Here is a 15,194-nt window from a genome sequence, read left to right on the forward strand (position 1 = left end):
TTCAGCCTGCTGAAAAGTTCTCTAAGTAGTGGAAAAATCTAAAAACATTGCAGTTGACCCGTCTTCGTAACAATATTTTGCAATTCATTTTGATTTACATAGATATTTAAAATAAATATTCTTACAATTTTAATTTAATAATGTTCATTTATTATTTATTATGTTTTTATGATGCTGTACTTGTATTATAAGTAAGTATAAATCAGGAAAACAGTTGTTTCATCTGACTGATAAAGAGAAAATATTTTTTTTATTTTATTTCAGTAGCCGAGTAAAATGTTTCGAGCAGTGTATCTGAAGATGAGAAATCAGTAGAGAAAAGAGACAATCGGCGCAACTGTCTACAAGTCTATATGTCATCACCTATAAAAACTAGCAAGAAAGACCAGCAAGGTAAACTAATTTAGAATAAATTCTTCCAATTTGATAAGGTATTACAAACTTAAAACAAATATATGAAAATTTATTTATTTAATCCACTACATTATTCTACCTTAACAGTTACCACTAATACGTTAGAACTCCAAAACAATACCCACACCAATTATCCTACATAAAAAAACATTATAAAATTAAACTTATATGCCTAAATCTTATAACTAACAATATAGCAAGCAACTCTTGTGAGCTCAGCCAGTGTTAAAACAAATAGGTGTACCTCAACAGAAATTTTGTTAATAATTTGTATTTCTCCCGTGAGTGGCGCTTTGCTAACCAAATTAGAATGTGCGAGCGGTTGAATGTAAAATGTATAAAACACCACGATTGGTTCAAAGATACTTCATTTCTCAAAGAATTATTTCATTAGTGAGATATTTTTGAGTAGGTTAGGAATGTTCATCGTAATAAAATCATTTAAAAGTAAGCTATATAAAATAAAAAATATTAGTATTACAAAAGTGCAAGTTACATTAAATGTTTTAAAAATCATACTTCATATATTTTAACATAATGTGTAGTTTGTAACGTAATCAAATAATTGAAATATCAATGTCCTTTCGACCTTTACATAAACTATGTTATATGTATAGTACTCATGCATGCAATTTTATTTCAGAAATGTATGAAATAAGTCCATATGCAACATTTAGCATGTCAAGCGGCGCCGTTTGCAGTGAAAGTGTAGATACAGCAGGCTCAGTGAAGTCAGTGGGTCCTGTTGGAACTGTGGGGTCAGTGGGGACGGGTGCTAGTGGGACACTTAGAACGTTCGGTCGTGCTGAACCCGCGCCCTTAAGTGCAGTACCTCCTCATCGCTCGCATATGCACCGAGATCCTGTTGATTCGGGTAAGTTAAAAAAAGTAGATAATAAAAATTTAAGTTTAATAATATAATAATAATAATAGGTATAAAGCCCGTTTAATTTCTGATCGTGACAAAAAAGATAATACACTGTTAAATCACTATCACTACATATTATAAAACAAAGTCGCTTTCTCTGTCCCTATGTCCTTTTGTATGCTTAAATCTTTGCTACTACGCAACGGATTTTGATGCGGTTTTTTTAATAGATAGAGTGATTCAAGAGGAAGGTTTATATGTATAATAACATCCATTAAATAGTAGAGAAGTACTGTTATTTTTCAGGTTTCTAATGTGTTGTCGTAAATAATTACATTTTTTCCGCTTACATTGCAAACGCAGGCATCAAAATAATGCACTAAGTATTGTACACATTCAATCAATCAATCAATCAAAATTTATTTATTCAGTTTAGATGCGACTTAAGGCATGCTTATGAATGTCAAAAACGTTTACAAAATTCGCGAAAGAGCAAAACTACGCCATCCGTTCGCAAGACTACCAGGAGGTCTTGTTCTGAGAAGAACGGGCAAGAAACTCAGCAAGTTTTATCCTCCTTTTACATACAATAATTCAAAAGAAAATGTCATAAACAAAAATGCCATGAAAAAGTCTACAGAAAAGTCCGTGATGGTATATTATGTCTATCTCTTATGGATAACCCACATTTTTATATACAACGTTCACAGATTTTCTGTAGTGTATTTAGTATCAGCATTGCACCCGTGCGAAGCCGGGGTGGTCGCTAGTATCCTATATGTTAGTACCGTCCATCGGAACCTATTCGTGGGTAAAGGCCTCCTCTAGCTTTTTTCAACTGACTCTGTCCGAGGCTTTCTTTCTCTATTACCTGTTACCACTTCTATTTTCTTATCCACCTTTTCTTGGGGCGCCCTCTTCTTCTTCCCCCTCGGCGCTTTATTCATCATTATATAGCTTGAAACCAGCAACATTATATGATCCCCTGATGAAAGATATTATGGGAAATTGAAAGGGTGCAAAAGAAGGTTATGTTTCTGGCAGAAACGGCTTGAACTGTCCAGAGTCAAAAACCTCCCATTACCCGGTTACTCTCGCTGCTAAATGGGTTTCTCGTCGTTTCTTTAGCTTTTTGTGAAGCGTGAGTGGGCGTAATATACTGTGATTTATAAATATACTTCAAAAATACTAGTGGTTAGCAGGATTTTGTGAAATAACTGAATTGTTTAGTTTTATATTATTTTTAGTTAAAACTTGGCCATGTATGGGCCATGTATAACAAATAAATAATAGACTTTCACTTTCTTATAAAAAATATTATGACATTAAATTAAACGTATCTGCAGACGAGTATACGCTATCCCGAGCGATGACGCTGATGGTGCGTCGAGGTGAATCTGACTCGGATTCATCCGGGTCACCCGAACCATGCGCCGAGTGTACGTCTAGCGCTGCCTACCGGATACATTGCGCCGTGCCTAACAAAGGTATGCTTGTTAGTAAGTATAATTGAATGCCTAACTAAAATAAATTTAATTATTATTATTATTATCAGTGGTGTTAGAACCTTTTTAGGTGTGGTCCTCAGATTTATGTTTCATGATCATTTGAAAATCTAAAAGGCAAGTAGGTGATCAGTCTCCTGTGCCAGACTCACGCCGTCGACTTTTTGGGTTTAGGATACTAACAATAGAAAAAAGGTATTTAATACATTGAAAGTTGTATAATCACAAAATTGACTGCCTATCTAACTTCAGGGTTAAAATTTAAAAAAAAACTAGTAAAAATTTACTCTCATCGTTTTACCCTAACGCACCAAAAGAATTATAACTTCAAAAATGTGTTACAGAGGAAGTATTTCGTGGTGTGACGGATTCCAGCGCTGAATCCTGCACTTCAGGCTCAAGGGACAAGGCTCGCAGGAGACCACGCCGACACACACCTACTTCTGCCAGGTAGTATTTAGTACCAGCAGTAACTTTTGTTCAAATATTGTCTATAGCGCAAACGCAGTCTTATATTGGTTTGCAGGCTTACTTGTAAATATTTTATTTTTAATCAGAAAGATTCCTGCATTTCAAAAGTTGAGTTCGAGTTGATTTTACGCACTAAGTAAATATTATACATACAAAAATATTAATTGATTAATGGAACAATTTCAGAAAAAAAGTATTATTAGTTTTTTTTAATGATAATCAAGCGAAATCTGTATCTATCTGAAAATAGTTCCGTACTCTTTTATCTTCACCTATTGTCAGTAAAACACAATAGATGGCGCTAATTTTGGACTTTATTAATCTAGGGTTACGGTAGATGTGATTTTCCTGCTATGCTATTATATTTATGAAAATTGCAATAGATGTCGCTATCAATTCCTTTGGATAATTATTATTTCTTTTAAACTTATTGTTGCGCTATCTATTGTATCTATTCAAAACTAGCATAAACTTGAGTGAATTGTACTCTTAAATAATTTTCCATGGGCGTATGTCACTTAGTTAATAAATTATTTTACACTAGGAACCTAATTCGACTGTTTGACTATTATTTTAATTACAGATACCCTCAGCGACAAGAGCAAGAAAGAAGGGATTTTACAATACACGTTTAATTAAGACAATAAAGACTGCTACAAGCAATTAGAGATAAATTATAACTGTTAGTAGATATATGGACAATTTAATCTTAATTTTTAAAGATATTTAATATAATTTTTATAATTGACTCGAATTATTCGCGGCCTATTTGGATATTATGAAGATGAATGTGTCATCGATAAAATAAATCAAAATTGTAAATTTTCTAAATATTTTTTTCATACATATGTTGGTTGCGCCAAATTCGCATTTTTTTTATCTTAATGGTTGCTCAATATATCCTTAATGTCCTTCCCTATGACGGCACTAGTACCGGAACGGGCTGTAGGTGACGCACAATAATGCGTCGACATTTAAGAAAAAGGGAAATTGAGCAGCGGGTAGTTTTAATTTGGTCGCCTCGCATTGTGTTGATATTTTTTTTCGGACTCCGCACGCTCGTATCGTTTCATTTAAACTTATTAATTATTTATCTTTTACTGTCTATTGTAATAATTGTTTTGGGATATATATATATATCGTTACATACTTTTTTGGTGTCTGTGATAAAATTAGTGGAAGAAGCCAAATCCAGCAGCAAGAAGCCACATCCAGCCATAAGAAAGGAAGCCAAGAAGGTTGAAGGTACTGTGCCGTGTCCTTTCTTTCTTTCTCCAATATAAGACCCAAATATTGAGCAACCATACTTAGAAAATTACAGTCCACTTAAAATTTCATTAGATATAAACAATATAATTAGCAACCAGCGCCGCCATTAAGTTGGTCCTTCGAGCCGGATATGTATCATATCTCTTAGTTAGGCATATTTATTTTCGTATATTTTCTTTCAATTTTGTTCGTTAGGTGAAATTGCCGGTGGGCATTTTTTATTACCTGTATAACGACAATTTTAATATAGATTTTAAATATTACATGTATTTATAAATCTATTATCCGTATTTCATATCCCGTATTACGTATTTACGTATTTAATAATATATTGTGCCTGATTTGGTGAGAATGATCATGCGTAACATTAGTACCTACATCACTTGTTTCTAAAAATTGTTTCATAGTTAACAATCGAAATAAATCTGTTTATAGTTTAATTTAATCGTATTGTTCATATTTAATTTTTTTATTTTTTATTTTATAAAGTTAATTTTGAAACGATTAATAATTATTTGTAGATAATATGGACAAAAGAACAAGAACAAAGGCCGGTGAATGTTCACCAATCGAGTTAGAACATGTTCAAAGTTCCATATTATTATTACAAGCCCGACAAAATTCGTATTTTTCTAAGATGCAATCATTATACGATTTGTCGTTAAATATTAATAGTAAGGAAGACGAAAAAAATTTCCAAATTAAAACGTTTAATATACAAGTACTTCGTAGTGAATTTAATGAGTTAGTAACTCAACCAAATATTGAGCAACCATACTTAGAAAATTACAGTCCACTTAAAATTTCATTAGATATAAACAATATAATTAGCAATCAGCGCCGCCATAGGTGTTTGTAATTTAGGAAATCTATGAGATAGCTGTATTATAAATCAAATTTAAAACTGCACAAATGTTTTTTGTAATAACCCAGAGATGGCGTTGGTAATAAATTTTGTAAGAAAATGAAAGCAGACTCAAAGATACAATTTTGTGTATATATGAATAATATCTGGTGGTTAATATAGTGTATATAATATATTATGTATACTGGTAATTTCACTACCAGCATTCCCTTACCACAGGGCTAGAGAATCTCGTTCCTATTGCTGAAATGCTTCATGTATTAAATCAAAACTTATAATCGTGTCTGAATCATTTTCCTATTGTTAATAATTTTATATTTCTAAGGTCGGTCTGAGCTACAAAAGTGCTTTATTTTGATGTTAAATTATGTCTGTAAGATGTAATGTACTCAGAATTCAAGCTGCGTACATAAAAACATCTATGTACATATTATATATCTAGTGTTCACACAGTATTCGTCAGGGCACAGTTTTCCGATACTTTATACCATGTCCAGCTTTAACTTGAAGTTGCGTAAATATATTTTTCAAATAAAACGAATTTTCTGTTAAATATAGAAAACAAAGAGTCGGCAAAGCATTGTTAAAAATATATTTAGGAAGCTCCCAAATATCTTATAAGATTCGTAATGAGCTACTGAAGTGTTTATAACAGAGTCATATGTCATAAAATAATTGAAAAAAAAGCAATGTTTATTGTTGAAGCGTCTTCGGTTGCTCATATAAGATAAATATATCATATAAACCGTGCAACATTATATGTTTCATTTGTAATTAGATAAAAAAATTCTTTTAGAAAATTTTCTTGATAATAAAAGAATGCCAACTTTCATCTCTGGGTGCAATTGTAATACCAATATTTTGCTCTTTTCATTAGTTTGAATTTTTTCAATTTCAAAGATGTGTAGAGAGGTAAGAGAATATGGAAGGTATAATCTGAAATGCCAGATCGTGGAATTGATTTCACCAAGACATTAAGCAGAAGAAAAGGCTTAGGGAACTAAAGGTTCATGTATTTTTAATACAAAAGAATCGTTTATGAAGTAGCTCTTATGATCACGTTGTATATTTTCTTTTCACCAGTTGCTATTTTCTTAACTGCCAAAATAATGGTATTTATAGGACCTATGTTTATGTATTGCAATGCTGTATATATTTAGTGGTTGGTACGAATGTTTGCTATTGTTTTGTGACAAACTATAGTCACGTATTCTTGCTCAATATTCAGTATGTTTAAGATTTTATTTAATTCTGCTAAAAGTCACTGCCGTACTCTGTAAATATTTCAATATTAAAACAATGAATAAAAATAAATTTATTCGAGGTTTGAGTTTTTTTTATAGAACAGGGGCAAACGGGCTGGAGGCTCACCCGATATTAAGTGATACCGCCGCCCATGAACACTCTCAATGCCCGAGGCTCCCGAGTGCGTTGCCGTCCTTTTAAGAATTGGTACGCCCTTTTCTTGAAGGACCCTGAATCGAATTGGTTCGGAAATACTTCAGTGGGCAGCTGGTTCCTCAAAGTGGTGGTGCGCGGCAAAAACTGTCTCGAAAAACGCGCAGTTGTGGAACGGCGGACGTCGAGGTGACACGGGTGGAATTTCGTATTCTGCCTCGACGCCCGATGATGAAACTCAATTTAATTTAATGAGTTAATATTGTTTATCCATCTATCATATTTCCTCTGTGACTTACATGTTGTGAGTCTCGCTCTTCTATTCTTAACTAACAAACTTGATTTACGTAGTAAGCAAAACAGATTTACCACCTCTTAAATTTTATTGTTTAAAATAATATTACTAAAAAAGACAGAATGTTCTATTTTCCATTAAGGTACCCATTAGTTGTGTATACCACCACATGCCTGCTTATTTCATCATTTAAGAATGAACGCATTAAAAACTTACTTTATTCAAATTAAACGATAAGAACTAGCAACAGAACATCGTAACGAACCCGGCAAGATCCAACAAAGTTTGTCTATATGTCGGGCAAAAAAGATGACATCGATAAATGAATAGTCATTAAATCCTTCAAAATTATTATAATGTCAATATTTATTAAATGAAATTAAATCCTTCAGAATTAATGTCAATACTCACACATGCTTCTATTTTAGCTAGAATTATCGTGCCATTATAAACTTAACAACGTTTTAAAAGAAAAAGTTGGTTTGGGTTCATATTGAGTGGCCCTCGCTACCGTGATGAGTGGAACGGACGAAGACTTATTGGTTACTTGCTACGTCCCTATAGATACAAACCATTGGCTATATGCTTGCATCAATATTATTCTGTCCATTTATTTATTTTATTTTATTTATTAACACTTATTTACATTACAATATAAAAATTGAACATAGTTAAATGAAAAGAAGACCAACTGGCGGCCTTATCGTTTTCGAGCGATCTCTTCCAGGCAACCACTGTGAGTGAAGAAAAAAAATGTATTACATAGGGTAGGCAAGAAGTGCAAAAATGCATATTACATATTATTATATATTACATTAAGAAGAAACTAAACAGGAACAAAAAAAATTACTAAACTGATACTGGATCCCAGAAAAACAAATTATATAGCTTATACTAAGTATATGTATTAACAAACAAACAAAGTAAACAATACTTTAAAGGGCAAATCATATGTTTATACTTATAATAGTGAAATCAATGTATGTAAACCTTTTTGCTGAACAGGAAACAGGATCTTTGAATAGGAAAAAGCATATTTTAGTATTTTAGAGCTTAATTAGCAAGATTATTCGCTTTTTTGCTTAACATACCTATTAACTGAAAACATACCTTATATAAATGAATAAAATGTTTTGTTTCTATAAATGAACATATAAAACAGCATTTATAACTTCTAAGCGCAGTTCCAGGAAAATTCCATCGTACGTAAAATCTTTATGTTATATTTATAAGTAAGTATTTCAAAATTAATATACTATACTAGCTGCCTCGGTGAACTTCGTTTCTCTTTAATGTGATTTTACTTAGCTTATCTTTTAGTTCATAACAACATAGAATACTGCTATAACCCAGAGACTGTTAGGTTATCCGGAATAAAATGTTTAAATAACTAATTAAAAAAGAAAAAAGGATCGTAGAGAGGTGAAAATTAAGGGTTTTATTTATGTATTTTTGTATATTGTGTAAAAACCAAAACCAGAATAATTGCCTAAAAAAAATTTGGGTTGTACTACCCTTAACATTTAGGGGTATGAAAAATTCCGTGTCCCATTCTAACCTAACCATATAGGTAAGGTTATGCACACAACATTTCATGATTTTCATGAAATTTTGTCGTTTCGGTAGAGCCATTGTGGAGAAGTTTTATTACAAAACCGTGACACGAGAATTTTATATATTGTATTAAGTAGCATATATATATTCAGAAATTAATTACTGGGATATAAAACCTTCTTATTTCCACTTTGCTAACGCGAAAGACACCTCAATTAAAAATGTTTATTGACAATTATTGAATTAATAAACGTAGATAAGAAGCGAAACAAAACCATTTAATATTTAAAACAAGTGTAAAATTTTGATTTTAAAATTAGAAATTAATGAGTCTCCTAATCAGCAATTGGTAATCAGCAAAGCAATTAATACGAGCTGACCTAGTCTGCCTGCTGAAATGTTATTGGCAGTTGAGATCGGACGGTTCCGTCGCCTCTTCCTTGTTCAAGTGACACTTATCTCATCAATCTACAACATGTCCCGCGTTCAACGGTCTGTTGCTGCAATTTTAAGTTTAACTTTTTCATGTAATTACAGCATTGTGGTCTTAGAACTATACGGAAGTACTTCGGTACACACACACACATATATTGTGAAAGCCGTTGGTCAAAAGATTTTTTTTGTAACGTTGTTTACTAATTAAACCATCCTCTATGGCATCTTAGACCTTTACTGTTTAGTTTGGTTATGGGCTACTTCATTCTCAACAATATTATAATTATATAGTTGACCCTAACTTTAGATTATTGTATCAAAAACTTATTAGTAAAAAAGACAGAATTTTCTACTTTCCATTAAGGTACACGGCCAGAGCTTATACATAGTAACTTGTTTCATCATTTAAGAATGAACGCATTAAAAACTTACTTCTTTAATTCAAACTTAACAATAAGTACAAGCAGAACATCGTAACGAACCCGGCAAGTTCCAACAAAGCTTGTCTATGTGTCGGACAAAAAAGGTGACATCGATACATGAAAAATGATTAAATCCTTCAGAATGTCAATATATGCTCACATTTTAGCTAGAATTAGGATACCATCATAAACTTAACAACGTTTATATATTAACCTATACCTTACATATTTTATTAACCTAGGTTATACATAATATTTAGAACTGAACATAATTCGTTCGAATATATTTCTTGAATCAAATCAAACTACTCTAAATAAATGAAAACGAATGTGTTGGCAATGTGACAATACATTAAATACCAGACAGAACTATTGTATTGGTAACAAGGGTGCTAGTCATGTGTATGATCGGATTATACAATTGCGTCTTTATACATATTCTTAACAAATCTCGTAACTGCTTTTAAATAAATGCTATTATCTCTGTCTTATTTATTTATTTATTTATTGGGAAACCAGACAGATACATCCTTATAATAAAAACAAAGTCAAAAATAAAACACAATACAAACACATTGGATGCATCCACAACAGGTTACACTTATACAACACAAAAATAACACATGACAACAACACACATAATAATAGTAGAGAGTTAAGACATTAAGAGCTGCTTTATTTTATTCTTAAACAAAGCAGTAGTGGAGTGCGAAAAAGGGTCAATGTTTTTGATTGAATCTAGAGAAGAACACATCCTGTGAAGAGGCTCGCGGAACCCAATGTTGGTTCTGGGAGTCTGAAAATTAAAAGTTCTATGTAAGCGTAGAGACCTGGCAGGAACATTAAATGGTATGAGTTCAAGAAGATCTGAACAACTTATTTTATTTACGCATATTTTTCTCACTGTGACACAATCTATTAGATTACGCCTAGTACTCAGAGAAGGTAATTTATATTTTTTTAAAAGTTCCTTGTAATTAGCCCTACCACTATTCATCCGATAATTCGTAAAAATTTCTTTTGTACAGCCTCCAGTTGTGCGACATATATAGCGTAATGCGGATTCCAGATGGGACAGGCGTACTCCAACTGGGATTGCACGAGCATCTTATAAAGGTGGATGTATGTGGTTTTGTCTTTGAAGGGTCTAGTGACTCGTGTTATGAAACCTAACATGCGGTAGGCTTTATTAATAATTAAGCCTATGTGCTTATCTAGGGTTAATTTGGAGTCAAAAAGGACACCAAGATCCCTTACAGACCGCACACGTTCGAGGGCATGGTATCCAAGGGTGAAGTTGGCGGTGATTGTGTTATGTGTTTTTCTTGTAAACACGATATGCTGACACTTACTATATTTCAAGAATAATTTGTTTATTTGGCAGTAGTCATCAAGCCTATCGAGATCCTCCTGGATAAGTTTCACGTCAGAAAGTGTAACTACCTTTCTGTATAACTTTAAATCGTCTGCATAGAGCAAGTAATTGCAGTGTAAGAAACATTTGGATATGTCATTAATATATAAGGAAAAGAGCAACGGCCCAAGAATGGAGACCTGGGGGACGCCGGATGTCACTACTATTTGAGAAGAAGTAAACCCATTTATAACCACCGATTGAACACGATTATGTAGATATGCTGTAAACCATCTTAAAAGATTGCCCTTAATACCATTAAAAGACAGCTTTTGTAAAAGCATCATATGGTCAACTTTATCAAAAAAGTCTGAAAGCCTTCTGAAAGTCTGTGTAGATTGTGTCTATCTGGTGGTTATTATCTAAACCGTTAAAAATATAATTACTGAAAACAAGGAGGTTTGAGAGAGTAGATTTACCAGCTGCGAATCCGTGCTGTTGGTCTATAATAACATGCCTTAGACTGGAATAAATGCGTTGGTGAACTAATCTTTCCAGAACTTTAGGGATTGCAGAGAGTATTGAAATCGGTCGGTAATTTTCGACATCGCTCCTTTCACCAACCACCCTTAAAGATAGGCGTTATGTAAGATAATTTCCAGCAGTCAGGGAATGTGCCACTGGACATACACTTATTGAAAATAATCTGTAAGGGGGCACATAATGACCGATATGTACGCTTAAGAAAAACTGGTCTAATTTGATCTGGACCAGGACCTTTATTTGGATCAAGCAAAAATAATTCTTTGCTGATTTCATCTTTGTCGAAAAATAAATTATTCAGAAGGATCTGAGAGTTACTGGAAAGGCTCTCATCAACGGTGTACATAGTGCCTCCACCTAAGTCAGTTTGAGATTCAAATACTGACTGAAAATAGTTTGAAAACAGCTCAACTATTTATTTAGGGTCGTCAGATGAAATACTGCCATATTTTATTAGTTTAGGGTATCCTAAGTTAGTCTGTTTTAGCGTAGACGTGTACTTCCAAAAATATTTGATATTTGTTTTTAACGATAGTTCAATCCCTTGTATGTAACGATTATAGCAGAGTTTCATAAGACCCTTAATGCGCGCCCTTAATAAAGAAAATTCTTGATAGTCGAGCAACTTTTTGTAGGTCTTCCAACGACACCAAAGTTTCTTCTTACGATTAAGAGCTCTTATCAGCCCTCTGCTAAACCAAACTGGATGCTTACGGGATTTAGGTCTAGAGAATGGCACGCTAGCAGCAATAATTTCATTTATTTTTGAGTAAAAGATGGCAACAGCGTCTTTAGAATGGGACGAGGCTAGTAGTGTCACCCAATCTACACGATCAATAGCAGTATTTATTAAGTCATAATCTGCTTATCTTTATAATAACCACTATTGAACATTTTAGTTATCAAAAACTTTCTATGTAAGTAAAGTACTTATTAATAAAAGCTCTTACGTGGACCCGAACAAAACGTATTGTGTTTGAGGTCGAAAGTTCAAGTTTACCTCATACGGGATAAGTTGTGTTATAGCAATTCTCGCTGTTGTTAGTGAGTTTAGGATCATAATAGTGTAAAGTGTTCGCCTAATTACACTTCTTTTTTGGTTGTTTAATGAGTTGTAAGGTATGATGTATACTTATCCGTATAGGATAATGTAAAAAATTGATGTCATTAGTTGTGGATGGCAGCTAGATACAGCTTGAATAATCGCATATGATGGTATAGAATATAAATAATAAACTCTACTAAAGCTTTGATATTTACCATAATTTTGGTAGTAATACTATAGGTTTTAATAAGAAGGGCTGCCATGGATTTTATAAGATACTAGAGGATCCGACAGACGTTGTCTTACGTACAAAAAATCTATACAGCCGATTAGGAGTTTTATTACGGAGACATACATAGAAAATTTATGTACATACTTGGTGGTTATTGCTATTTAGATAAATGCCCTAGATATCGACTGCAGCGCCATCTATCGGGCATGTGAATTCCAGCCGTTTAAGAGGAGTTCTAAAATATAGCGATGGGGCCGATGGCTGGCCATGCGTCATACCTGTGAACGGGTAATACTTGTGGTGACTGGTCGTACTTGAATTCGTGAATGCGGTGATCTTAGTTATTTCGACTTTATATTTCTGTGTTGTTCCCACGAGAATTAAAATGCGTGCTCCTATTTCACCATGCGTCCTGCTGATTGAGGAACTTTGACAATCTGAGACAAATCTTTGTTTTTAATTATTTTATTATTATTATTTTTATTTTATTATATTATTAAGATGTGGAACATGGTCTAATGGTTGCCGCTCCTTAGAAATGTTGTGTAAAACAAGAAAAAAAAACTAGGCGAATAAAGAAAGCGGCGGAGCGTTTATTGCCAGTTCTTCTCTACCGTTCTACTCTCTTGATTTAACAACTGGTAGTTACAAATCAAAATTCTTTTTTTGATGTTCATAACTGTACATTATGTTACCTATATGAATAAATTCTTTTTGACTTTGACTTTGATTTTATGGATCAAGGCATTATTGAAAAATACCATAAGGCAGTGACAAAGTATTGAAATAATCAAATTGCATATTATGAAATGCCTCGACTTTTTTATAACATCGACCATATACGATGTCACTTTTACGGCTTCTTTTAATACATAGATTTTATAAAGTCTTGTAGTAATTATGCCAAGAAAGAAAAAAATTAATTTTGTTCTGTCAGGGTTCTCAGTTTTTATATAAAAATTAAAAAATACGCTTATTAAATAATTTAAAAGCAATCACCATTTACAATGCTACATTAGTAACATTGTATCCACTTACCGTGTTATAGTCCTCATTTAATCTATATTAGTATATATACTTTATTTATACATTCACACCTTTTTCTAACAATCTCCAATTACTACGGTCCTGATGTATATCACTCGCTTTATCTAGTTTCATAACATTTACCATGCTTACTCGTCGGTTATGGGAACTTTTGTCTTGTCCCTCTTCTAGAGTTTATTAGGTTATATATGACGACGCCTACCCAACTTGACTTCACCATGCATGGTTGCCTATCCTGCTTGTAAGTCGCTTTCAGCTATTTCATAAATAAAATAATATAAATTTGACCTATAGAGGTTTATTTTTAGAAGTTTTTAAGATTTTTTATCAACCGTAGAAATTTTATTGTATATTTATTTGTAGCGATACTGTTTTGAAAGACCTACAAATTGATTTTATGTTGTAGCGGTGTTTATAGACTATTTTTTTATTTCATTTATTTATTTTCACTACATTTTTCTATCTTAATATTATATCATAATTCATTTATGAATTTGATGAGTGCGGCTTTTCCACTGATGTGCCCAAAGATACTTAAGATATGAAATGTTTTGATGAACAAGGACACCGCATTTAATAGAAAAACCGCGGTTTAAAATTTAATAATTAATTCGTTATAAATGTAACTAAAAAATAGAGACATGACAAGAACGTCATTGACTGTTACGACTCTTGGATTTTACGACCAAATATGAGTAGTTCCTGTGATGTTGTTATTGATGATTGTTGTTGATTTTGACTGTATAATATTATTACCAAAAATCTACAGCGTGTTTCACGTGGCGGAGAGTTTATTGCCAGTTCTTCTCTTCCGGTCTACGCCCTTGATTTGACAACTGGCAGTAAATTAGAAGCATGTATTTCGATTTTTAATTCTATAGAATTCTGACAGATATCATTCACATATCAGAGATGGCAAACCTTTTTGACCGGGCACATTTTTCAATTTCAATACGAGTCTGAACATCTAATTCTATAAATACATTTTATTTGTTAGTAAATGTATCCATTTATTAAGTGCGGTGCTCCACATTTAAAGTGGTTTAACGGAGAGTGATAGATACGCCCCTAGTATTGTCTTTTATTAACTTAACTTTTACACATTTAAAGAAAACACTTTTTTAACGGATTGAAGCTATGTATTATTATAAATAATTTTAAATTTTCCCGACGATTCGCGTGCTTTACAGCGTGCTAGTCGTGTGACTAGACGATATCAACTCCGGGGAAATAAATACCGATAATATGATATTTTATACAGTTGAGATACTTTTTGATATTCAACACATTTTGTCTTTAGTAACCGTGACCACACACAGTAAAAAAACAACAACAAAACAACAGTAAAAAACCCATGTTAAGATAACATTTTATTTTATTAAAAAGGTTTACTACCTAGAATTAGAGTGCAGTGATGCCAGCTAATGAATAAAATTAAGTAATTAAAGTTAATTCAATATAATGTTCGTGATATTGA

At 32.7% G+C, this 15,194-nt stretch overlaps 1 protein-coding gene across 1 annotated transcript; it reads left to right on the plus strand.

Annotated features, from left to right (window-relative positions):
* The first annotated feature begins 288 nt into the window (after positions 1-288).
* Positions 289-3,974, plus strand: LOC123690512. Its single transcript, XM_045633907.1, has 5 exons — positions 289-393; positions 1,058-1,288; positions 2,629-2,769; positions 3,132-3,237; positions 3,842-3,974. The coding sequence occupies exons 1-5, from the start codon at positions 354-356 to the stop codon at positions 3,891-3,893; spliced, it is 570 nt and encodes a 189-aa protein (XP_045489863.1). The 5' UTR covers positions 289-353; the 3' UTR covers positions 3,894-3,974.
* Positions 3,975-15,194: the final 11,220 nt, after the last annotated feature.

This window comes from Pieris rapae, chromosome W (assembly GCF_905147795.1).
Source record: "Pieris rapae chromosome W, ilPieRapa1.1, whole genome shotgun sequence".
NCBI classification, from domain to species: Eukaryota; Metazoa; Arthropoda; class Insecta; order Lepidoptera; family Pieridae; genus Pieris; species Pieris rapae.